Source organism: Myotis daubentonii, chromosome 11 (assembly GCF_963259705.1).
Source record: "Myotis daubentonii chromosome 11, mMyoDau2.1, whole genome shotgun sequence".
NCBI lineage: Eukaryota > Metazoa > Chordata > Mammalia > Chiroptera > Vespertilionidae > Myotis > Myotis daubentonii.
The window spans coordinates 53,198,659-53,222,022 of record NC_081850.1 but is presented as its reverse complement, the minus strand read 5'-3'; the positions used below and the strand labels follow the sequence as shown (position 1 = coordinate 53,222,022).

The following is a 23,364-nucleotide window of genomic DNA, read 5'->3' as shown; positions in this document are numbered from 1 at the left end:
TAAAAATTTTTAATGATAGCCAGACCCAAGAATATTTTTAAAAAATCAATAGCTTTTCCCAGACAGCATCAATAACCAGTTAGAATGTATCATTGGGGAAATACTGACAATAGCAGCAACAGCAACCCATTTTAAAAGCAACCAAGTACAGATTCATTTCTCTAGCCCAGTGGTTCTCAACCTTCCTAATGCCGCGACCCTTTAATATAGCTCCTCATGTTGTGGTGACCCCCAACCATAAAATTATTTTCGTTGCTACTTCATAACTGTAATGTTGCTACTGTTATGAATTGTAATGTAAATATCTGATATGCAGGATGTATTTTTTTTAAAATATATTTTATTGATTTTTTACAGAGAGGAAGGGAGAGAGATAGAGAGTTAGAAACATCGATGAGAGAGAAACATCGATCAGTTGCCTCCTGCACACCTCCTACTGGGGATGTGCCCGCAACCCAGGTACATGCCCTTGACCGGAATCGAACCTGGGACCCCTCAGTCCACAGGCCGACGCTCTATCCACTGAGCCAAACCGGTTCCGGCATGCAGGATGTATTTTCATTGTTACAAATTGAACATAATTAAAGCACAGTGATTAATCACAAAAACAATATGTAATTATATATGTGTTTTCCGATGGTCTTAGGCGACCCCTGTGAAAGGGTCGTTCGACCCCCAAAGGGGTCGCGACCCACAGGTTGAGAACCGCTGCTCTAGACACATAGCCAAATGGATTCTATTCTAAGCATGATATCCCGTCCTCACGCGTGACACCCTGAGCTGCTTTAGGAAGAAAAGGACTCACCGTGATGAGGGGCGCTGTCCTGGCTGATGGGGAAGGGTGGTCTGGACTCACGTGGGCCAGAGGCTGGTCCGCCATTTCAGAGCCAGCAAAGCCTGAACAGAAGAGGTTCCTGCCACAGCCTCAGCGGGCAGCCTGGAGCTCTGCTCTGGGCTGACGCACTGGCCACGTCTGGGTTTGGAGGGTGAGGATTCTCGGGGAGCTGGGGAGAGACTCTGGAAATGTGGGCCTGAAGGCGGCCTGGGAGAGAAGATGGAGAGGCACTCAGGAGGCTGAGTGGGGTCCGCAAGGAAGGCGCGCGCAGTGGAGCGCCTCCAAAAGTTTAAAGCAAGAGGCCTTCCCCACCTTGGGCCGTGCGCGGGGATGACTGGCACATACCGCCACCTCTCCTGGTCCTCTTGGCACTGCCCTGGCCTGCTGTGCTGGCTGCTCTTTGCTCCACTTCCTTCCCTAAATTGACTCTCCACCCTGCTCTCTGCCCAGAAGGCTGACCTGCAAGGTTACTGCACCAGGTTCCCCTTTCCTCTGGTTTCCGACTGGGTCCGCAGGGGCCGAGGCCGAGGGAGGGAGGGAGGACGTGCCAGCTCCACGCAGCGCCTCCCCTCACCTTTGGGCTAGGGGAGCTCATCCCCGCGGCACACTCCCGGTGCTTTCTTACACCTGCTCACACCCGTGTCATAGGTCTCACTAGTAAGCCTCCCTCGAATGATCCAGTTTGGGTGGCCCCCTATTTTCCTGCCAGACCCTGACCAAAATGAACACTTGCCTGACTGCTCGGGAAAGCGACTGTCCAGCAGAGTTCGGAGGGAGAGTGGCCTGGGGATAACAGGTGAGGCTGAGCTTCGCCCGATTACCTGGTGAGAGTCTGGCCAAGATGGGGCTTCCACCTGTGCATCATTAGGCAGGCACGTGCCCACCAGCAGACGCCGTCCCAAACATGAAGCCATGTTCCCTCACGTCCCTCACAGGGCACGAGGTAAGTCCCGCCCCCACGCGGACAGCGGAGGGGCCCTGTCCCCATCAATGCAGCGATTAATGCCCAGGGACGGCTCTCGTAGGATTCTGCGCCCACTGGTAGAGTCAGGTGCACTGCGGGTGACTTTATTCTTTGCTTATATTTCTAGGTACTTTGGGGAATGCACATGTTATTTTTATAATGAGAAAACAATACTAGTAGTTTTGGAAAAAACGAGAGAAGGTGGGGGCGTGGCAAGGGTGTTACCAAACTTCCCGCGTGGTGTGAAGGGCCCCTGCCTTACCCTGACCCTCACCACCTGCCTCCTGAGAACTCGGCTCCACCTCAGACGTGGCATTTGTTCTCTGTGCTCCATTTTGCTCTGGGCCGGCGAGAGGACGAGGTGAGAAGCACCGTGGAAACGGAAGTGCTGGAGAGCGGATCAGTGACTTTTATGATTCCTGCTGCTCTTTGGTCCTGCCCGATAGTCAGACCCACCCCGCAAGCCTGCCTGTCGGTCTGCCGAGCCTACTCCCCTCAGCTGACCCGCGTCCCCGGTGCGTGGGGCGCTCCGCAGGGCGGCTCCGTCCCGAGAAGCACTCGCCCTGCCCAGCGGCCGGCGCCAGGGAAAGCCCAGACCTGGCTGCAGTGCTGGCTCTGCCCTACTCGCTGCGGGAACTGGACCAGTGCTTCTGCTGTCTGGGCCTGTTCCCCTCGCGGGACAAAGTGGAACCTAGCCCTTCAGCTTCGGGATTGTTGGGTTGGGAAAGGAATTTCCCTCTGCTTCCCTTCCCCTTCCCTCAAGCCCCTTCAGCAGCTGAGAGAGGGGGAAGGCTCGGGCACAGCCTCAGGTCCCTTTGAGAAACACACTGAGTGGCCAGATTGTTATGACCACCCCATCAGTCCGATGAAGTGAATTAATTATGCAAATAATAATAATAATAAAACCTTGAGAGTATTTGCTTAGGAAGTTTTCAATATTCAGTATTTTTGGAAGTGTCAATGAAGTCCTGATGGGGCGGTCATAATAATCTGGCCACTCAGTGTAGAGCGCCCCCTGTTGGAGTGTGGGAGGGTGACCTCCAGGAGCCTGTGGCTGAGGGAAAATCATTAATTAAATCAAACGAAGGAACATATGTTTTCTATGGGTTTTGTGTCAAGGTCATTAGTGTTGCTGGCAGGTGTGACTTTCTTCCCACAGTGGAGCTGAAACAGACCCCAGCCTCCCCTGAGGGAGGGGCCCAGGCCCCGGGGAGGCCAGCACCCAGCCTGGCCCCGTTAACATGTCCTCAGTAGAGTCCAGAGCAAGCGACACAGCTCACCCCAGAGCGAGAAATGGCTTCATTTTAAATGTCCACGTTGCCCGGAAGTGCACACATAACCATATAAAGATCCTTTTTATTAAAATATAAAAGTTTTCCAATATATTGCATTGAAGACATTTATATAAAAAAGCAATTGCAACGAACATGCTACATTGGCATTGAGATATTCTGAAAGCTTAAGTGCCCATGTTTAAACAACATTTTGGTATAATAAGCATATCCTTATATATTTCAGAGGGTACATATAATACTGAAAAAATACTTCATGTAAAATCTAAGTTTATGTGCATACAAAAAAGTATTACACTGAATAGCTTATTTCAAACTGTGAAACATTCAAAGTATTCAATTTCTTAGACAACATGCAAACATTTTAACATTTAGATTGACATTTTAAATATATAAACCATAATTCTATAATTTTATATCAGAAAAGAAAGTCAGACAGAACACATATCTACATTGTGCATGCCACAAACGCAAATGTGTCTTCAAAACGGAAAGTACTGGGTTAGTACACATGATTGTCACTTTACAAATATGGCTATTCACCTTCTTCATAATAAAATAGGAAAATCATGTATTATTTACATGAGCTACTAATTATTTCATTTTTTGGCAATTATTTAAGTAGCAGCAATTGGTTTAAAGACTGATGTTTAAAAACTCTTTACCTCGATGAATACTGAGAATGGAATATACACCTGGTTAACATAAAGATGCACAGTGCAAGATGCTTTGATGCGATAGATCTCCTCCCTTTCACCAAAGTCACAGACACATGCTTGTAACCACTGAGACTGTGATTCCATTTGGTTAGCTTGCTTTTGCTTGTCACAATGGATGGGTTCCTAAATTAAATGCTGTAAGTTCAGGCTGCCTGATGATCTAATGATAGTTCCAAAGATGCTTTAGCTCCATTCTATCCTTTAATGCAGGGGCTCTTCACTGTGCCCCCAGCTTCTACACAGAGTAGGCTATTGTCTGTAAACAAACACACAAACACTAGGGGCCCTTAACACTTACAGGAACTCTAAAATGAAGTTCCTGTGATACAAAGCCCACGTCGAGTGAGTTATCTTTCTAAAAAGTGACAATGTCATTCACCAGTGACACTGAACATATTTTAGTGAGGGACCCACCTAATGAGCAACCTGTAAATTGGAAGGCAGTGATCCACCAGAAGAAACATCCTCTTTTCATTAGTATTTGGAGGAAAATTTTTGAACATTTATAAAAACAAAACCAAACCCCTACTAATATTGGCAGATTAAAAAAGAATACTGTGTGGTGAACAGAGGTGATGAATGCTTTGACCTGGCCACTCTCCAACTTGGAACCTGCAGGCAGGAAAGGAGACTGAGGCACATTCTGCATGTCTCATGGGCAGTCAGTGATGTCCTAGACCATGTGCAAGGCGAAGCCCAGCGTGAGGAGGAAGAGGCCAGAGGGGAAGGGCGCTCTGGCCCGGACCCCGGCTGACGGCACGGTGCTGGAGACCTGCACCTGAGAAATGATGAGGGCAGAGAGCGGGACGTGGGATGCCAGGGTAGGGCTGTCAGCGTTGATAAGGGATTCGATCTTCTCGGCTTCTCTATTGCAGGCCTCAATCTGGGAGAGGAAAATCATATTCTCTTAATATAAAACCACAGAACCCATGAAAAGGTCAAGTCAAATTCCACATCTACTCCAACACAGGGAATGTGCTTTCACTTTGCCTTTTTCTTAGCCAAAGTAACATTTAATTATGGTCTTAATTCACTACATAAATAATAACAGCATCGATGGAAATCAAATCAGAAATGAAAGGATCCACAATGCCACTGTCCCTTCTTTTTCCACAATCCTGTCACTGCTTATCCGCATTCAGACATTAGCTTTCATGGTTAAACACAGTCACAGGGAACGGACTTTCATGCCTGTTCACACATCCAATTGCTGAAGGAGCAATTAGAGGCAAGTAATTAGGCTGAACGAACTTCCTAATGATGGCAGTGTAGAGGCCGCTTGTATTCCCCTCTTCGCTTGGGCCCTCACTATTTTGATGCTGAAACTTGGGGGTCTATGTGAGTGAGGTTCACCTCGATATTGTGGGGAAGAAAAACTGGGGCCCACAAGACCAGCTCCTCCCCCCCGGTGGGAGCACAGACTCAGGAGACAGGAGTCTGTTCTGCTTTGTCACTGTGCGACCTGCCACTCCCTTGCCTCCCAAGATCATTCCATCTGCCCACACCTAGAGCGACAGCATCTCAAGCTCTCCCCTCCCCGACTCAGCATTCTGCTGTCAAATGTGTACCTGGCCCGTCACCTGGCAAAGTGCTGGAGGGTGCAGCTCTGTCCCTCAGACACCGCCCGGCTTCTCCCTCCTGCCCTGCCGAAATGCCTCCTTTCCTCTCCTCACCACCTGATCCTCCCCATGCTGGTCTGTGCCCACCCCCTGCCAAGTCCACCGAACTTGAAGTTGACAACATGCCGCACAACTGCATGCTGAACCCCACCTGCAGAGCTTTGGGATAATGATCGACAGGAATGATCAGGATCACTATTTCGGATTCAATGCTGAAGTATCCAAATACGTCACACTGTGGGACGGACACGTGCATGCGGATTTTCTGAAGTATGTCCAGAACCGTTATTGGCTTTTTGTTCGTTACCTAGAAAGAGAAAATAAACTTCTATTATCAGAAAAAAAGAACTCCTCATTACTGCCTAAGCCAAGGGGCTGTTTGGCCAAGGAACCCGTCAGTGCAGGGCCCTGCAGCTGGATGTGAAGTTGATGCCGATGAGGTTTTGCCTGACTTGGAGCTCTGTAGCTAAAATAAGCACTCGCACCAGAAGCTCTGTGTCAAAGTGACTGTTCTGAGGACAATGGGGAGATGGGGGTAACTTTCGAGGCAGTGACAGGTACTGGCTGCTACATGTCTGGGAGCCCTGTTTCCACCTGCTTTGTGTACCTGTACTTCAATGATTCATTGCCAGACAGAATTTAGAACACAGGACTTAGGAGACAGGGCTTGGAAGACAGGACCAAGAGAGACAGAGCTTAGGCACAGAACCTACACAGAACGTTCTCTAGAGACAGAAGAACTTCGCTGGCGAGAGCATGCCGGAGGATCCTGGAGAGGGACTGGCCTCGGAGCCTAGAGACAGAGCCTAGGGGGAGAACATGGCAAGGGATCCTGGACTGAACCTGACTACAGAGATTGGCAGGAGAACCTGACTGGAACCTGGACACTGAATCTGACTGGAGAGCCTGGACAGAGCCTGGCTGGGGAACCTAGCGAGGGAACATGGCTGCAGAGCCTCGCTGGAGATCCGAAGCAGAACCTCTCTGGAGATCCGGGCTAGAGATCCTGGCTAGGTTGCTGATCAACTGAACGCTGTCTCCATGTCATTCCTTCTTCGCCGACTCCGTCCACGCCTTTGGGGACCCCTGGACCTGCTGGGGTTGGACCCCGGCATATGGCGCCCGAACAGGGACCCCTAGGTAAGCGCCCCGCACTCGGGATGGATAGGACTCCACCATAGGAAAAGGGTGGATAGTCTTCGCCGACTCCGTCCACACCTTTGGGAACCCCTGGAAAAGGATTCCCCTAGGTAAGCCCTCCCCCATTGAGAACCCCCACACTCGGGACGGATAGGACTCCACCAGGGTACTGCAGACCCCCCTATAGACGATAAGTAGGGTAAGAAGGTGGATAGTACAGAATTTAGATTGAGAAGATGTGCCATACTCAGTCCAAAGAAAGAAGACTCTGTATTGATCCTTAGATTGAGAAGATGTGCCATACTGAGTCCAAAGAAAGAAGACTCTGTATTGGTCTTTAGATTAAGAAGATGTGCCATACTGAGTCTAAAGAAAAAAAGACTCCGTATTGATCTTTTAACACATATGCTTGCTAGCAGAGGAGTTAAGGTTACTCCCAGTCAGATGGAACATTTTATACAAGAAATATGTCCATGCTTTTCTGAGGAAGGAAAGGTGCCGGAAAGGTAAATGTAGAAGCATGGGAGAAGGTAGGCCCAAGGAGCCTTATCCTTAACCCCACTGCAGCCTTTCCACCCCGGGAAAGTGCAGGATTGGCAAGCTCTCCCTGGGATGATAGATCAGGACTCAGGTAATAGCAGAAAGCGCCAATCCTACTCTTAAAATGGATACAAGAGAGCGTTTCAGGTTTTTCTTTTTAATGCTTGCTTTTAAAAAATAAAAAAGGGGGAATTTGCCGGGAGCCGGTCTATCCTTGCTGTTTCAAGGGACCTGGCATATATGGCATACGGTTCTTAATATGTTTGCTCACCTTCTTGGCGCTGTGTTTTAACCAAAGTCACCTCTCCGAGAAAGGTTGAATCCCCAGGTAGGGATTTTCCCCTGAAGTTAGGGAGGGAATGAAACCCCTCAACTAAGTGCCAGGCGGGTAATTAATCCCTTTAACTACGAACAATCATGCTTAAACTACATAATCTTTTCTCCCTGGAATGGAGATAAGAAACGCCCTAACCTTTGTAATAGAGATTGATAGGATTGAATCAACTGGTATAAATACAGTTGTAACAAGACAGAAACACAGAGAACTCAGAACACAGAACTAAGGACACAGGGCTTGGAAGACAGGACCAAGAGAGACAGAGCTTAGGCACAGAACCTACACAGAACGTTCTCTAGAGACAGAAGAACTTCGCTGGCGAGAGCATGCCGGAGGATCCTGGAGAGGGACTGGCCTCGGAGCCTAGAGACAGAGCCTAGGGGGAGAACATGGCAAGGGATCCTGGACTGAACCTGACTACAGAGATTGGCAGGAGAACCTGACTGGAACCTGGACACTGAATCTGACTGGAGAGCCTGGACAGAGCCTGGCTGGGGAACCTAGCGAGGGAACATGGCTGCAGAGCCTCGCTGGAGATCCGAAGCAGAACCTCTCTGGAGATCCGGGCTAGAGATCCTGGCTAGGTTGCTGATCAACTGAACGCTGTCTCCATGTCATTCCTTCTTCGCCGACTCCGTCCACGCCTTTGGGGACCCCTGGACCTGCTGGGGTTGGACCCCGGCAATTCATTCGTTAACAGTGGGCAGTAAAAGCGATGGTACAGAAAAAGAAAAGAGGCAAAACTCTCACGGGATGGTGGCTGGCTCTGGAAGCAGCCCACAGGGAAATGGGACCGTGAGGGCAGGCAACCCCGAGACCATCTGGCAGCTACCAGTCTCTGGCCGCCTGGTTTTGCCTCTAGCCCTAACCTGCTTCCTGTGCCAGGAGGGGACCTTTCCCAGAAAGGCTCGGGCTGTGCTGCCTGGAGCAAGGTCACCACCCAGCCAGGGTGTAGGAAGGAAGCCCAGGATCGGGAGCCAGACAGCTGGAGTTCAAACCCTCATTTCACCGCTTACGAGCTGAATGGCCTCGGGCAAGCTGCTTCTCTGCAAATCAGTCTCTTCATCTATAACTGGGACAATACACTCTACTCTGAAGGGTTACAGCGGTTTACCAATAAGGTTTCCACCCAGCATATAAAGCAACTTACCTTGGCAATTGTATCCAGTTTTTCTTTGTCAAATAAAACTCTTAACATCCCAGCACATAATGGGCAACAAGCACCTGTGCAACAGAAACCATATCATCTGTGGTCAGAATTAGAACCAAGGACACAAAACAGTTGGTGACAGGACCAACCCTTCGCTTTGTGCGAGGAGAGTTGCAGCTGGCCTCCCTGATGACTGCACTTTAGGTCCCCTGACCAACCCGGGGTCTTACAATCTATACCAGGGGTGGGCAAACTTTTTGACTTGAGGGCCACAATGGGTTCTTAAACTGGACCGGAGGGCCGGAACAAAAGCATGGACGGAGTGTTTGTGTGAACTAATATGAATTCAAAGTAAACATTACATAAAAGGGTACGGTCTTTTTTTTTTTTTTTAATTTTATTCATTTCAAACAGGCCACGGCTAATCTATACATTTACCCAAATCCTTCCTCCATCCTCGCTTCACCCTTTACTACTTCTCAGGGTGAGGTGCTGTGGTGCGAGGCAGCACAGAGAGACACAAAGCCTAGCCCTGCCTCGCCTCAACCTCACTGTGACCCTGGGCAAGTGCTCTCCTGGGCTTTTGATTTCTACCTGAAAACAAAGGAGCAGGTACTTCAGGGATTCCATGGGTGTTTAACTCTAATATAACTTTAAAAATTATTTTAAAGTGTTAAAAAAACCCAACAGAATATCAGAACAAGGTCTCCAGGAGGAAGGAGACTTTGGTTTACTCACTGCTGAGCCCCCAATGCCTAGAAGAGTATGTGGCACATAGTGGAAGCTCAGAAAACAATTGATGAATTCATGGGTGGAGCAATGGACTTGCTGGACTTTGCACTAATCTGTTCTGACTTGGGATAAAGTCTCTTCTGCCTGCTCTGTTTAACTGAAGAGTAAGAGACTGTAAGGGAAGTTGTTTAAGAAAACTGTGATCGCTTATAATAGTCTTTTTACAAGACTTCCTCCATTATATGCAACTAAAACAACTAAATTGGATCCTAAGGCCAATCTAAGACAACAACTATCTTTTTTTTTTTTAAAAATATATTTTATTGATTTTTTTAAAGAGAGGAAGGGAGAGGGATAGAGAGTTATAAACATCAATGAGCGAGAAACATCGATCAGCTGCCTCCTGCACACTCCCCACTGGGGACATGCCCGCAGCCAAGGTACATGCCCTTGAGTGGAATTGAACCTGGGACCCTTGAGTCCGTAGGCCGATGCTCTATCCACTGAGCCAAACTGGTTACGGCAGACAACAACTGTCTTCTGTTTTTCTCCTGGACCATGTGGGTTAGGCCTTCTCTCAATTTCAAATGTTTGTGTTCATCAAAACTACTTCAATTATTCATTCGTTAATTACTAATTCTTTGTTCATTAGCTTTATGGTAATATATATTTTAAAAGTAAACATTATGCATTTGAACAAATAATCATAATTTTAGTAATTAAATACTGCGTTATCTGTTTATGTATAGGTGTTCGGTATGAGATTTTGCTGGAAAAAAGTTGGCCATATTGTTTTAAAACCACTGGACCAGATGATGTCTAAGGTAATCCACAGCTTTTTAAGGTCAACCCAGAGTTATGCACCTAATCAGTATCAGGTAGAGTTAAGATTTTTTTTTGAAATTTTTAAATAAGCTCCTAACGCTCTCCTCAGGGATTCACTGTCTGGAGGCAGATAATCAAGGCTTCCCAATCCCGCCCCTGCCCACCCCACATACCGGGTGGGACGATGGGTTTGCACTCAGCTGCCGAGAGTGAAGGACACTTCACAGCAGCACACTCCGTGACAGAACTGTGCTCTGAGAGGACCCCGACGGCCTGGCAGGGCCCAAAGTAATCGACTGCCACGCGGTCCGAGTAGGCTGCGCACACGCTACTGTAGGTCTCCCCGTTGTGCCCACAGACGGGCTCTGTGGCTCTGCAGAAGGGCTGAGGGCAAATAATCACACTTAGCCTGGAAACCTGTATGGCGCATGTTTCCTAACCGAGGCTCCTCAGTAGATCTCCCTACTTTCAGGAAGGAGAAAAGATGCAGATATAATTTCTGGGGACCCTCTTAATTAAGCTCCTGAGGTGGCCTCCACATGGTGGAGGGGGACAAGCGGGCTGTCCCAAAATGAACTGAAGAGATGACTGTTCTCAGCCGTTCTGGGACTTGGTGCTCACTCGTGTGAACCGATAGGAGATAAAACTCCCACTCCCTCAGACTTCTATCATTCCAGAAGTGCCCGTTTGAAGAAAACAAAATCAATCTTCATGCAAATATGGAGGCTTTATCATTTCACACTTGGGTACGGGATAAGGAGAAGGAAGAGTGGAGAGATCCGTGGGGCAGAGAGACTCTATCTAGATCAGCGGTTCTCAACCTGTGGGTCTCGACCCCTTTGTGGGTCAAACAATCCTTTCACAGGGGTTGCCTAAGACCATCGGAAAACATATATAATTACATATTGTTTTTGTGATTAATCACTATGCTTTAATTATGTTCAATTTGTAACAATGAAAATACATCCTGCATATCAGATATTTACATTACGATTCATAACAGTAGCAAAATTGCAGTTATGAAGTAGCAACGAAAATAATTTTATGGTTGGGGGTCACCACAACATGAGGAGCTGTATTAAAGGGTCGCGGCATTAGGAAGGTTGAGAACCACTGCTCTAGATCCATTAGCAGGTAAGGACTCTGTGAGAGAAAAATAGCCAGGAAGAGGGCACAAGAGAAGAGAAGACTGGGAATTCAATGTAGCAGGTATCAGAACACAAGCTCCCTGGGGAGAGAAACTGAGGAAGGGATTTTCCTGACAATGAAGACCAGGAAATGAGAAGCAATCATGCCAGGTGTTGGCTGGCTGTGGGCAGAGGATTCCCGGGGAGAGGGGCCAGCACACAGATCAGAGGTGTATGGGAAGCCTCAGCGGGGTTGTCCTTGAGGTTATTCTTAAAACATGAAAACATGAATACAGATTCCACAACCTTATAAGACACAAAGATAAACTGATATAAAAAGACACTGTCTTAGAGAAACTTCTGATTAATTTCAGTGATGTGATAGAGACTTCATTGGAAGAGTGTTTGGAAAAGAACTCTTTTCTTGGTTGTTTTAATGCCCATTCTTCCTGATTTGTTTTCCAGTGAGGGCCCACAGAACTACGGAAAGTGGAAATGGTGCCGACTCATGGTGAGGGGGGAAACTTTAAATTCTTTTCCTATAAGAAGCCACTCTCTTTTCTTGCTGGTACACTAGATGGGCAAAGGCACACACACTAGCAAGGAAGTCCTCCGGAGTTGGGAGGAAAAGGCCGTCTGGGGTGGTTCCTTTTAGTAGAGGGCCGAGTTCTCTGGATGGAACAGGGTTCAGAGAAGACCTTCGAGTGGTCTTCATCTGTAAAAGCAATTTTATCTCTGTGCCTTGGGCTTGTCAGCTATACAACTGTACCTGGCATGGGCCTTTGTACAAGAGGCTCTTCCCTCGCTGGTACAAAGTGCAGAGATTGCTGTGCTCCATGTGGTTCGTGTCACAAACAGGATCTCGGACCTGGTCGCAGGTGAGCTGTCGTGGCAAACACTCAAACTGGCTACACCCAAATTTGTCAAAAGTCGTCAGGCAGACTTGTGGTTTGGCTATGCACCTGAAAAACACAAAGGTGCACCAGGAGCCAGGAAGGACTATGGGGAGGGGGCGGCAAAGCACTGACAAGGACAGGCGGTCGAGAGCAGGAGGGAAACTGAAAACACTTCCTATCCCCAAGAGCTTACGGAGAGCAGGACAGTCGAGCACACACAGAGTAGGCTATCAGGTAGAAGAGCACACACAGAATGCTAATGGGAAGCAGTCATCCTGACGAGGAGCCTGGAGAAAGCACGGGTGGCGTGGTCCCTGGCTGGAACCTGGAGGTTAAGGAGGCTGCACTGGCCTGAAGGCTGAGGAAGCAGCATATGCAAAGGTGTGATGCTCAAGACTCTGTGGTGCTGGGAAGGGCAGGTGATCCTGAGGGCAGGAGCAAAGAATGCACAGGCAGGAATGGCATGACATGAGGCCATCAAGTGGGGCTGATGCTGGAAGCCCTGTAGTCAATAATAAATGAAACATTTTCAGGGACTTAGTTTTTAGCTTGGCTAATATCAGTCTGTCTTAAGAGGAGGCTTCACAACATGTGCTGAAAAATTCAGGTTTCTGTGCTGACGAGGCTGGGGACCTGATGCTGGCTGGTTGCGAGTCCCTGAGAGAACATCACTCCATGAAGCCAGGTTTTCCTAGAAACATCTGGACCTTGCTTCATTCTCAACTCCTGAACTAAGAGGGATTAGGGATGATGATTCTTTTCTTCTTTAGACTTTTCTGCTTCCCTCATTTCTATAAAGAGTATTTATAACTTTCTACAGGAAGATAATATGTTTAGCTTTCACTGGGTCTTTGAAGTAACAGATATACAAATATTAGTCTGTAAAACAAAAGAAGATAGTAGCCAGCATTATTTAATTTCAAAGGAAATTACTTCCATCCTCTTAGGGATAAGCCTCCTGCACTGAAACCACCACCACCACCATCACTACTGCTATGTATGGTTGTCTTTTCTTGTGGGATTGAAAATTAGATTATGTGCAGTTATGGAAATTTAAGATATTTGAAGGGAAATAATGGAAAAGAATATTTAGAACTTAATCACTTACTAACATGGAAGGAATGAGAACCAAGACCATCAGGAGAAACTTGGTAATTTTACGAAGAAAAACTTTTCAATTTGAATATCTATAATAATAAAAGCGTAACATGCTAATTAGACCGGACAGCCGAACGACCTTCTGGACGACCTTCTGGACAAAGCCGGGGCTGCAAGGGCTGAGCCCCTTGCATGAATTTTGTGCATTGGGCCTCTAGTATAGAAATAAGAGGACCAATAGGAAAAGTTGGGAACTGGGGGGTAAATTAAACATGGGTTACTGTCTTGCTTACTGTTGTGACCTACCATTTAGGAATATGCCTGGTACATACTTTATGAAGGAATACTTTTTTTTTAAACAATTATTTTTGAACAGATAATACAAGCCCATGGTGAAACTGAAAAAGTGTGAAATGGTATATAGAGAAAAATAAGTCTCTCTCCTATTTTTGTGTCCCAGTCACTGAGTTCCCTTCACCAGCAGCAAACACTATTACTAAATTTCCATAGAGGACATACCAATCCTCCTTCTAACCCGCTCTTGTATGGGAGTGCCTATTTCTCTATATTGTGTTATCAAACGTTTTTTTTTTTTTCAGAGTGGAAATCTTTTTTTTTCTTTTCATTTTTTTAATGGTTTAAAGTATTACATATAGTATTACATATGTTTCCTTGTTATCAAACTTTTTATCTTTGTCAATCTGGTAGATGGAAAATGGTACACCTTGGAGTTTTAATTTAATTTACATTTTGCTTAATATGAGGAAGGTTAAGCATTTTGGTAGATTAGTAGACATTCATCAAATTCATTTAATTTTCCTCCTGGGAACACATCCAGATTACGTTTCCTAGTTTCCCTTGCAGGCAGTTGTGGCCAAGTGACTAAGTTCTAGACAATGGAATGTGCTGGAAGTGGAGATGAATGCCACTTTTAAACCTGGCCCACAAAAGCTTCTCAGGAGCAATCTCCATCACCTCCCTTCTCTCATCGGCTGGCCTGATGCAGAGGATACAGAGGAGGACTAGGAGGCCGAGGTCAGAGCTGGCAGAGTCACTAGACGGAAGGATCCTAAGTCCCTGAGTCACCACGTGGAAAGCCACCTGCTGAACATCCAAATGGACTGTATTTGAACTTCTGTTATGTTAAAGTAATGATACTTTGGGGTTTATATACAGTAGCTAGAGTTACTCACCCTAACTATTAAAAGCATCTTTTATTTTTATTTATTGATGAGAGAAAGAGAGAGAGATTTCTTGTTCCACTTATTTACACATTCATTGGTTGATTCTTGTATGTGCCCTGATTGGGGATCAAACCCGCAACCTTGGTGTATCGAGAAAATGCTGATTCAAAGAGCATGTGTATTTCAAACCTTGGACAACACTAAGCAACTGAGCTACCTGGCCAGGGGTAAAAGCACCTTTTCAAGTGTTCAAGAACTATTTGTTACTTCTTTTTCTATGTTTATGTCCTTGGTCCATTTTTCTATTATGTTATCACTCTTTGCCCATTTTTATATTAGCCTGTTGATCTTTTTCACATTGATCTGTAAGGACTCTTATATTATAAGGACATCGGACCATTCTCTGTGATATTCTTCCCAGTTTGTTATTTGTCTGTAACCATGAAGAACATTTTCATTTTCATATAGCTGCAGTTTTCAATTTTTTATGTTGATTTTGTATTATACCAGTGATGGCGAACCTTTTGAGCTCGGCATGTCAGCATTTTTTGAAAAACCCTAACTTAACTCTGGTGCCGTGTCACATATAGAAATTTTTTGATATTTGCAACCATAGTAAAACAAAGATTTATATTTTTGATATTTATTTTATATATTTAAATGCCATTTAACAAAGAAAAATCAAGCAAAAAAATGAGTTCGCGTGTCACCTCTGACACGCGTGTCATAGGTTCGCCATCACTGTATTATACTCAGAAAGGACATCCCACTTTTGAGATTTTATACATTTTTAAATTATAAAACCAAGATAATCTATTAGAAAGATTAGCAAATAGAGGAAAACAAACAAGCAGATACTAAACAACCCTCAATTCTACCTCCCAACACAACTATATTATCCTTTTGGCTTACTTCTTTATATACGTTTTTTAATGCATAGCACTCTGTCTTCGTTCCATAGGAACTTTATGGCCTTAGATTTCATGGTATAAACTTTTCCAGATGGGCAACCAATTCCCTTTGCTCTTTCTTTAACACATCAGAAACTCTTCCTCTCCCTCCCCACTGCACAGAGTTTTAAGGATGGAGAGAGGCAACTGCTTATTTCCCACAAAGTCCTTCCTAAGCAAAGGGCTGTGGCACTGGGATGTGCCCTGTCAGGTCCATGCGGCGGCCAGTGAAGCCCAGCTCCAGAGGCTGCAGCCTCAGAGCCAGCAGGACACTCGCCCTGTGGCCACCACACACAGAAATCCACGAAGGGCAGGTCAACTCTACCCTGAGCTCGTGAGAAAACTGCAGAGAAAGGGCCCCTAACAAAAAATGTCAAATAATACTGAAGCTGCATTTTCCAGAGATTTCTCACATTCAGTTCCTAAAATGGAGGTAAGTAAGTAAAAGAAAATTTCCCATTATTATCGGGCATAAATAGTTAATAATTAGAATACATTCATTTCTCTCATCTCATATTACCCCTCCTTGCCTCACACTTTCTGTTCCAGTTTTTACAAAACTGTTGCTACAGCTCCCAGCATATACCGTGCTATCTGATGGCCAGCAGTCAGGATCTTTGCTCTCTCTGCCTTCACTGCAACATCATCTTTCCTCCAGTGTAAACCTTGCCTGCCATGTCCCACTCATCTTTCCAGACGAATGTCACATCGTATAGGCTTTCTCGGCCTCCCCCAGGCTGCACCAGCTGCTCCACTCCCAGGCCCCCAATCACACAGCAAGTCACCAACCAGCTTTCCCTGGCTCTTGCTCTCTAGACTCCCACCAGGGCAGAGACCTTCTGAATTCATCTTTGTATTTTCATTGTCTGTACATACTAGATGCTCATCTTCCGTTAAAAGGATGAGGCGCCATTTGACTTACCTCTGGTTTTTGGGGCAGGGGTTAGGATTACATGGGTCTTTTGAGATGCACGATCCGAACTCAAACTGCTGGTCCTGGAGGCCCACACAGCGAGCAATGCACGCACTGGGGTAGGTGCGTCCATTCTGCCCACACACGGGGACAAACTGGTCTGCACAGTTACAGGGCAGTCCTGAAGAGAGGAAACAGTCTCAAGATGTGGACTTGGATATGCCCCTTTCCCTGATATTTCCTTAGGAAGGCAAACCACTAACAATCATGTAGAGGTCTCATGTTAAGATAGATTGAAAATTAAGTTTAAAAAAACTTGCCCTACAATCTCTGAGAGGCAGCAGGCTCTGAAATGCCACTTGCTGAATAATGGCTTTCCTTTGTATCATTTATTGCCAGATAATTGAGGGCCCCCAGACTTTGATGCCAGGGTTAGGGACCCCTATAAACAAAGGTATAGGTAGAAAAAGTAAAGAATGTTCTTCCTAATCTGGAGTATAAAATCTAGAATTTAGAAGTTTAAAGTTTGGCTTGGGGGATTTCTAGACTGTACCCACCTTAGATTTTGGGTAAGCAGAATATGGACCAACAAGTACAAAAAACAAGACAAAGTAGAGAAGATTATAACTCCTCACATAGGTTCTTCCCGTCTCCTTCTGGAAGGGGGAGAACCAGGTAAGTCGGGAAATTATTGTAGTTTTGAGGCTTAAGAATTTTTATGAATGTCTCTCTCTCTCTCTCTGAGTCATGTTTGGACTGGAACACTATCTGGGTACCAAGAAATGTGCATTTTGGGGCCAGTAAAATCTCCTGAGAGTCTGTTAGCTAAATAGTCATGAACTTAATTTATTTCAGGACATGAGGGGCTGCAGGGAAAGGGGTCCTGATAATTGTAAAGTCCATCTTTCAAAATCATTTAAATGTAAGCAAATACATAAATAAATAAATGTCTCCCGGCTACATCCTTAGTTCACTCTTCATTCCTATGGGAGTTTCATGGTTTTTCTAAGCAGAATTATTGTCCTTAGCAGAGCAGAGCAGAGTAGATAAAGGATAATAATAAATAAAGAACAACAATTAGCAATGAGGGCTGGTGCTTATTAGGGTTCATAGAGGATGGGGTGGAGTTCATCTTGCCTATACTTCCCCATCAGTCTGCTGTTCACTTCTTATTTCCAATGTGCTGGAGATACAATGTAGGTAAACCCTATCCTGTTCTCCCCAACCCCACTCCAGGGAAAGAAAAATCAAATAGCTGTAGCAGTATGAAACAAGACAAGGGCAATCACCTGGTTCCTCTTTACCCAGAACCAGCGGTATTTCAGATCTGGGAAAAAGCAGAGGCCAATAAATACCAGTAGACTGTGCAGCTGCTGTTGACAACTGCAGCTTCATCTCAAGAAAAGAGCATCTCATCTCACCAACATTTTCACCTACTGTAGCTGGTGTGAGCATTCCAGTAGCAGAAAGCATAGGAAAGTCAAGAAAGTAGTATTCTTAATTGTATTTGTTCAGAAAAATTCTTGTCTCAAAATTAAAACAATTTTCCAGGTTAATTTTTTGGAGAAACCCCTAAGGAAACCAGTGGAAAGAACCCATGTGAGGAGTTTACAGCCTTCTGTCTTGTTTTTGGTATTACCCTTTAACTTCCCAGAAATCCCCCAAGCCAGATTTCAAACATCTAAATCCTAGATTTTATACACCAGACTGGGAGAAACAGTCTTTACTTTTCCTACCTATAGCTTAGTTTATAGGAGTCTCTACCATATATGAACCAGTGGGCTAAACTAAGGAAAGTCAAGGAATAAAGTGGTGAGCTTGGCTGGTGTTGCTCAGTGGTTGAGCAACGACCTATGAACCAGGAGGTCATGGTTTGATTCCTGGTCAGGGTACATGCCCGGGTTTCGGGCTCGATCCCTAGTGGGGGGCAGCTGGTCAATGATTTTCTCTCCTAATTGATGTTTCTATCGCTCCCTCTCCCTTCCTCTCTGAAATCAATAAAAATATATTTTTAAAAAAGAAAGTGGTGAGAAAAGCATCAGAACAGAAACAAACATAGAAAACACACAGACATTTTAGATCATGACCATACTTGCAGGGGTAAATGGGGTATTTTAGCAGGTAGAAAAATTCCATTTAACTAAAACCATCCCAATCACTGACTGACCCTGTTCTTTTTGCATGAAATTCCAGAATATTAGTGCTGGAAGGGCCCTAAGAAACCATTTTGTTTAATGCCTTCAATCCATAGAGGAGGAAACAGATCCAGAGAGGGAAAGTATCTTACTCTCATAAATACAGATTATGCACTCATTTTACTGTGTATTTTTGCAATTGAGACAAGACCAGAGAAGCTGCCCGGAAGGAAAAATGGGTACAAAGGGAGGCTGGCCTGCCAAGGATCTCTCTCCGTGACCACGGTTACCTGTGAAGGTGCGCCGGTCATCTTCTGAACTGTGTTCACTGAGGCACAGGCGGGTCGAGCACACCAAATTGCCAGCAAAACAAGAACAAACATTGCAGTCGATATTAAAGGATGTTCCATGACCTGAGAGAAATAAAATGTTGTTCCATATCATGCATTTATAAATAATCATAAATTTAAAGCTTAATAGTTTTAAAAGTTTTAAAATAGAAGTTCTTGAAAATTGACTTCTGAATATACAAATTTGGAGTTAAATCTGTATATTTATATTTATATTTGTGTATTTCTACCTCACCCTCTCCCCAAACCCCTAACGGGCTGGTCTCACCAGACTGCTCCCTATTCTCTGAGAATGCTTCTGGCTGCTCTTCTGCCTCAAATGCTCTCCTCCTTCTGGAACTTCACTCATCTCTCCAGGACCAGCCCTAATGCCACCTTTGGACCACAGATTCTCCCAATGCCCTTGCAGAAATAACTGGCTTCTTGAAGAGTGCTTGGTTTGCTACTTTTTGTGGCTCAAATTCTCTCCCCTCTTATCAAGGAAAGCATGACCTCAATCCCTCATCTCAGGCTCAGCTCCACGGGGCACGAGTATGCCCTTTTGTATAGAATAGATATTAATCAGTGAAAGTTTATGGAAGGAAGGAATTTGTTTATCCTTAGATATTTTCTGTGATACAAAGTACCTACTTGACATTTTTTTTAGCTAAGCAGAATATGAACTAAATGCTCTAGGGCAGAAATTTGCAAGCCAAGAGCACTCTTTTTTTCAAATAAGATCTCATACATAAAACTTAGCATAGTGCAGGGCATACAGTTAAGAGTTCAGTAAGTGTTAATTATTATTAGCTTTTAGTCCTTTCTTGAGGAGGCTTCTAAGAGAATTTCTCAGAAGTCCTGGTGTCCTTGTATAGTTTGAAAAATACTGCCCTGGAGTATCTGATTTTTAGACTTTGGTGAGAATCCATTCAATGTTCTTCCTACAAAGTTAAGATAACTAATCTCATATTAAAAACAAAAAGCAAATAAATACAGTTCAAGACTCACTTTTTCTTTTTCCTCCAACAATACAAGACTTCTGAAGGTCTATACAGTGCATCTCCATGCAGTTTTCTAAGAGTCCACTATGTCCACATGAACAAATTTTATAACAACCAACTTCCGAACCTGCGGACGATGGCACCTGGATTAGTGTCCCTTGACGAACGATGAAATCAGAGGCTTCTCCCAATTTGCAACCTGTATAAACAAAAATTAGCTGAGAGAGATGGTATTGTTTTATGATACTATTTTATGCATTAGATACATTTCACATAAGTCTTATAGGTTCTGTGTGTCTATTAAAGATTAAGAGACTTTTTCACCAAAGTAAGTAATTGTTTTGATTCACTGGCCAAAAACATATTCTCGCAAACAAAAATTCCATGTTCTGTGAGATGGTGGTGATTAAGGACCTATACCAGTGATGGCGAACCTATGACACGCGAACTCATTTTTTTGGTTGATTTTTCTTTGTTAAATGGCATTTAAATATATAAAATAAATATCAAAAATATAAATCTTTGTTTTACTATGGTTGCAAATATCAAAAAATTTCTATATGTGACATGGCACCAGAGTTAAGTTAGGGTTTTTCAAATGCTGACACGCCGAGCTCAAAAGGTTCGCCATCACTGACCTATATCCCAAAGTTGCTATATTCTGTTTAAAATTGCTACAAGATATGTAGTTTTTTTATTTTGGGAGGCTTATCAAAGATATTTTAAAACCACAGATATTTTTAAAATAGAGTATAAAAACTGATAGTATTTTTAGAATAATCTTGGTCATAAAACTTTTAGTGATGGAATGTAAGTATACCTTAACTTTTAAAGAAAGTTGAATATTTGATTGGGCTTAAGGGAAACCCATTAATTTCAAATTTTAACAAGATTTGTTATGACTCTATAGCTGGTATATTATGGTATTATACAAATATTATAGATGATCCTTTGAGACATCATGCTTATTTAATTTTATCTTTTGTTCCTTTTTATTTTACACACATTTAAAAATGTTAAGTCTAACATGATATAGAAACATTTTCAATTGGGAAATAAATAAATGAAAGCACAATGTTGCCTCAACTATATTTTAAAGGAACCGGCAAAGAGCTAAAGACTACCAAAATTCTATGAGATAAAAAAATGTTCTGCCTTAAAGTCATACACATTTCTATACAACATTAAATTTATGGAGTTGCCCTGGCCGGTTTGGCTCAGTGGATAGAACATCGGCCCGTGGACCCAAGGGTCCCAGGTTTGATTCCGGTGAAGGGCACGCACCTCAGGTGCAGGCTCCTCCCTGGCCCAGGACCTGGTGCAGAAGGCAACCAATTGATGTGTTTCTCTCACATCAATATTTCTCTTTGTCTTTCCCTCTCTCTTCCACTCTCTCTAAAAATCAATGGAAAAATATCCTCAGGTGAGGATTAAAAAAATAAATAAATAAAATAAAAATTTATGGAGTAATTACACATCCCACTGAGAATGCCTTTTCTCTAAATATTAAAAAAAGGAAGAAAAACCACAAACAACATTCAGTACATATTCTCAAACATTACAACACAAAGTACAAAGTATAAAAAACTGGTCCAAAGTTCTTTTTCCTTCTGTCAAGAACCATATAATCATTATGAGAGCCTAGTTTTGGATCAATATTAGTTTATAATCTAAATGACTATTAATAATTACATTTGTCTTTGTCCTTTTTGCTTACACAAATGACATGTTTACTAGGAAAACCACAAACATTATAGAAAAACATAATTTAGAAAATAAAGTCCCTTGTGATCTTATAGGATAACTCCTATAAAGAAACGCCAGCAACACATCCATAGTCATCCCACCCCATCTACCTCTCACCTTGCACACAAGAGTATGGAAGGCAGGGATCTCCAGATGGACACCCTTTCCGGTTTACCTCACAGAGCTCATTAGCAGGGCAAGGGTTGGGGTTACAGGGATGAGTCACCTCTTCTACAATGTTACCTAAAGTACTTGGCCCTGAAAACAGAAACACAGGTCAGTGTAACCTAACCAAAAGAGTAGCAGAGGTCTGTAAATTCTCTGGATTAATTATGTCTGAAATAAATGGACAGCTGATAAGCATAAAGCAAGGCCTGATTCTAGTAAGCTAATAAAACACCCAGATTTTCTGGTCATTTGTGAATTTAGTACAAACATATATTCATTCGTTTATTTATTGGGTATATATAATACTAGAGGCCCGGTGCAATTAGTGTACTGGCGCGCGAGGGCGGTGGGTGGGGGAGGGGCGGCGGGTAGTCTCTCAGCCCGGCCTGAGCCTTGTCACAGTCTAGGAGCCCTCAGGGGATGTCCGACTGAGAGCTTAGGCCCGCTCCTTAGTGCTGCTGTGGGGGTGGGAGAGGCTCCCATCCCCGCTGCTGCACTTGCCAGCTGTAAGCCTGGATTCTGGCTGAGTGGTGCTCCCCCTGTGGGAGCACACTAACTACCAGGGGGCAGCTCCTGCATTGAGCGTCTGCCTCCTGGTGGTCAGTGAATGTCATAGCGACCAATTGTTCCACTGTTTGGTCAATTTGCATATTAGCCTTTTATTATATAGGATGTCCAGCAAAGTTCTAGGTACTGGAGATATAGTAGTGAATAAAACAGACACACCTGAACAGAGTTTATATTTTGATCTGGTCAGGAAATAGACAATAAGGAGCAGGGGAGAGAGGGAGAGGGAGAGGGAGGGAGAGAGAGAGCGAGAGAGAGAGAGAGAGAGAGAGAGAGAGAGAGAGAGGGAGAGAGGGAGAGAGGGAGAGAATGTTGTGAATACATTCGTTTTGCTTACTTGATTTTAGGCCAGACTCAGACTTTAAGTCTAATAGAGGTAGAAGGGCTCTTGGAGTTTATCTCATCCAGCCCAATCATTTTATAAATAGGGAATCTGAGGCTCAAGATGTAGTCTGCTCGAAGTCACAGAGGCCTATGATTCTAGCCTAATGCTTTCATTTTTTGCCATACTAGTTACAAAGGCTAAGGGAAATAGTTTGTGGTCTTGAGAAAATATGGCAGGTATTTTACTAGAACTCCGATTTTACTTAGGATAGCAATGGGCCCACAGCTAAAGATAACCTTTCCCAGTTTCCCTTACAATTAGGGGTGGTTTTCCCTTACACTAGGATATGGTGGCGAGAATTCCAGGAGCCATGTTGTGATGATGAAGTCTAGGAAGTAATTTTGATGATGGAAGCCACGCACTAAAGATGATGGAGAAAGAAAAAGGAACCTGGATTCCTGATGATGGACCCATCATAACAGCCCCGGACTATTTCTTTCTGGGCTTTCTTTTACTTCTATCTGTTGTTCTGTTATTTGTAGTTGAACTTAATCCTATCTGACACAGGAAAACAAAGCAGGCGCTAAATTCACTCTTTCCCGCCAGTTTATGGCACTAATGCCCCCTGGTGGCAGCCTACACCCTCCTTGGTGTGCAGGCGTTCTACTTGTTACCCCTGGTTTCCACCATACAGTCACCTCCTGCCAGGAAGCTCAGATCCAGGATCCCTCGATGGGATACCAACATATTCTTTCAGCTCTCAGCACGAGTA

The 23,364-nt window shown here is 44.4% G+C and overlaps 1 protein-coding gene across 2 annotated transcripts in view; it reads right to left on the bottom strand.

Annotated features, from left to right (window-relative positions):
- Nucleotides 1–3,137: 3,137 nt before the first annotated feature.
- RECK (reversion inducing cysteine rich protein with kazal motifs) overlaps nt 3,138–23,364 on the bottom strand; it is a 68,225-nt gene continuing 47,998 nt past the window's right edge. For both annotated transcript variants that reach the window (XM_059657327.1, XM_059657328.1), the window contains 9 exons: nt 21,650–21,790; nt 19,794–19,985; nt 18,747–18,869; nt 16,331–16,502; nt 12,050–12,242; nt 10,327–10,537; nt 8,597–8,670; nt 5,581–5,736; nt 3,138–4,693 (listed from right to left, as the gene is read on the bottom strand). In XM_059657327.1, coding sequence (XP_059513310.1) covers nt 4,484–4,693; nt 5,581–5,736; nt 8,597–8,670; nt 10,327–10,537; nt 12,050–12,242; nt 16,331–16,502; nt 18,747–18,869; nt 19,794–19,985; nt 21,650–21,790 — 1,472 coding nt within the window. In that variant the 3' untranslated portion in view covers nt 3,138–4,483. The remainder of the gene's footprint in view (nt 4,694–5,580; nt 5,737–8,596; nt 8,671–10,326; nt 10,538–12,049; nt 12,243–16,330; nt 16,503–18,746; nt 18,870–19,793; nt 19,986–21,649; nt 21,791–23,364) is intronic.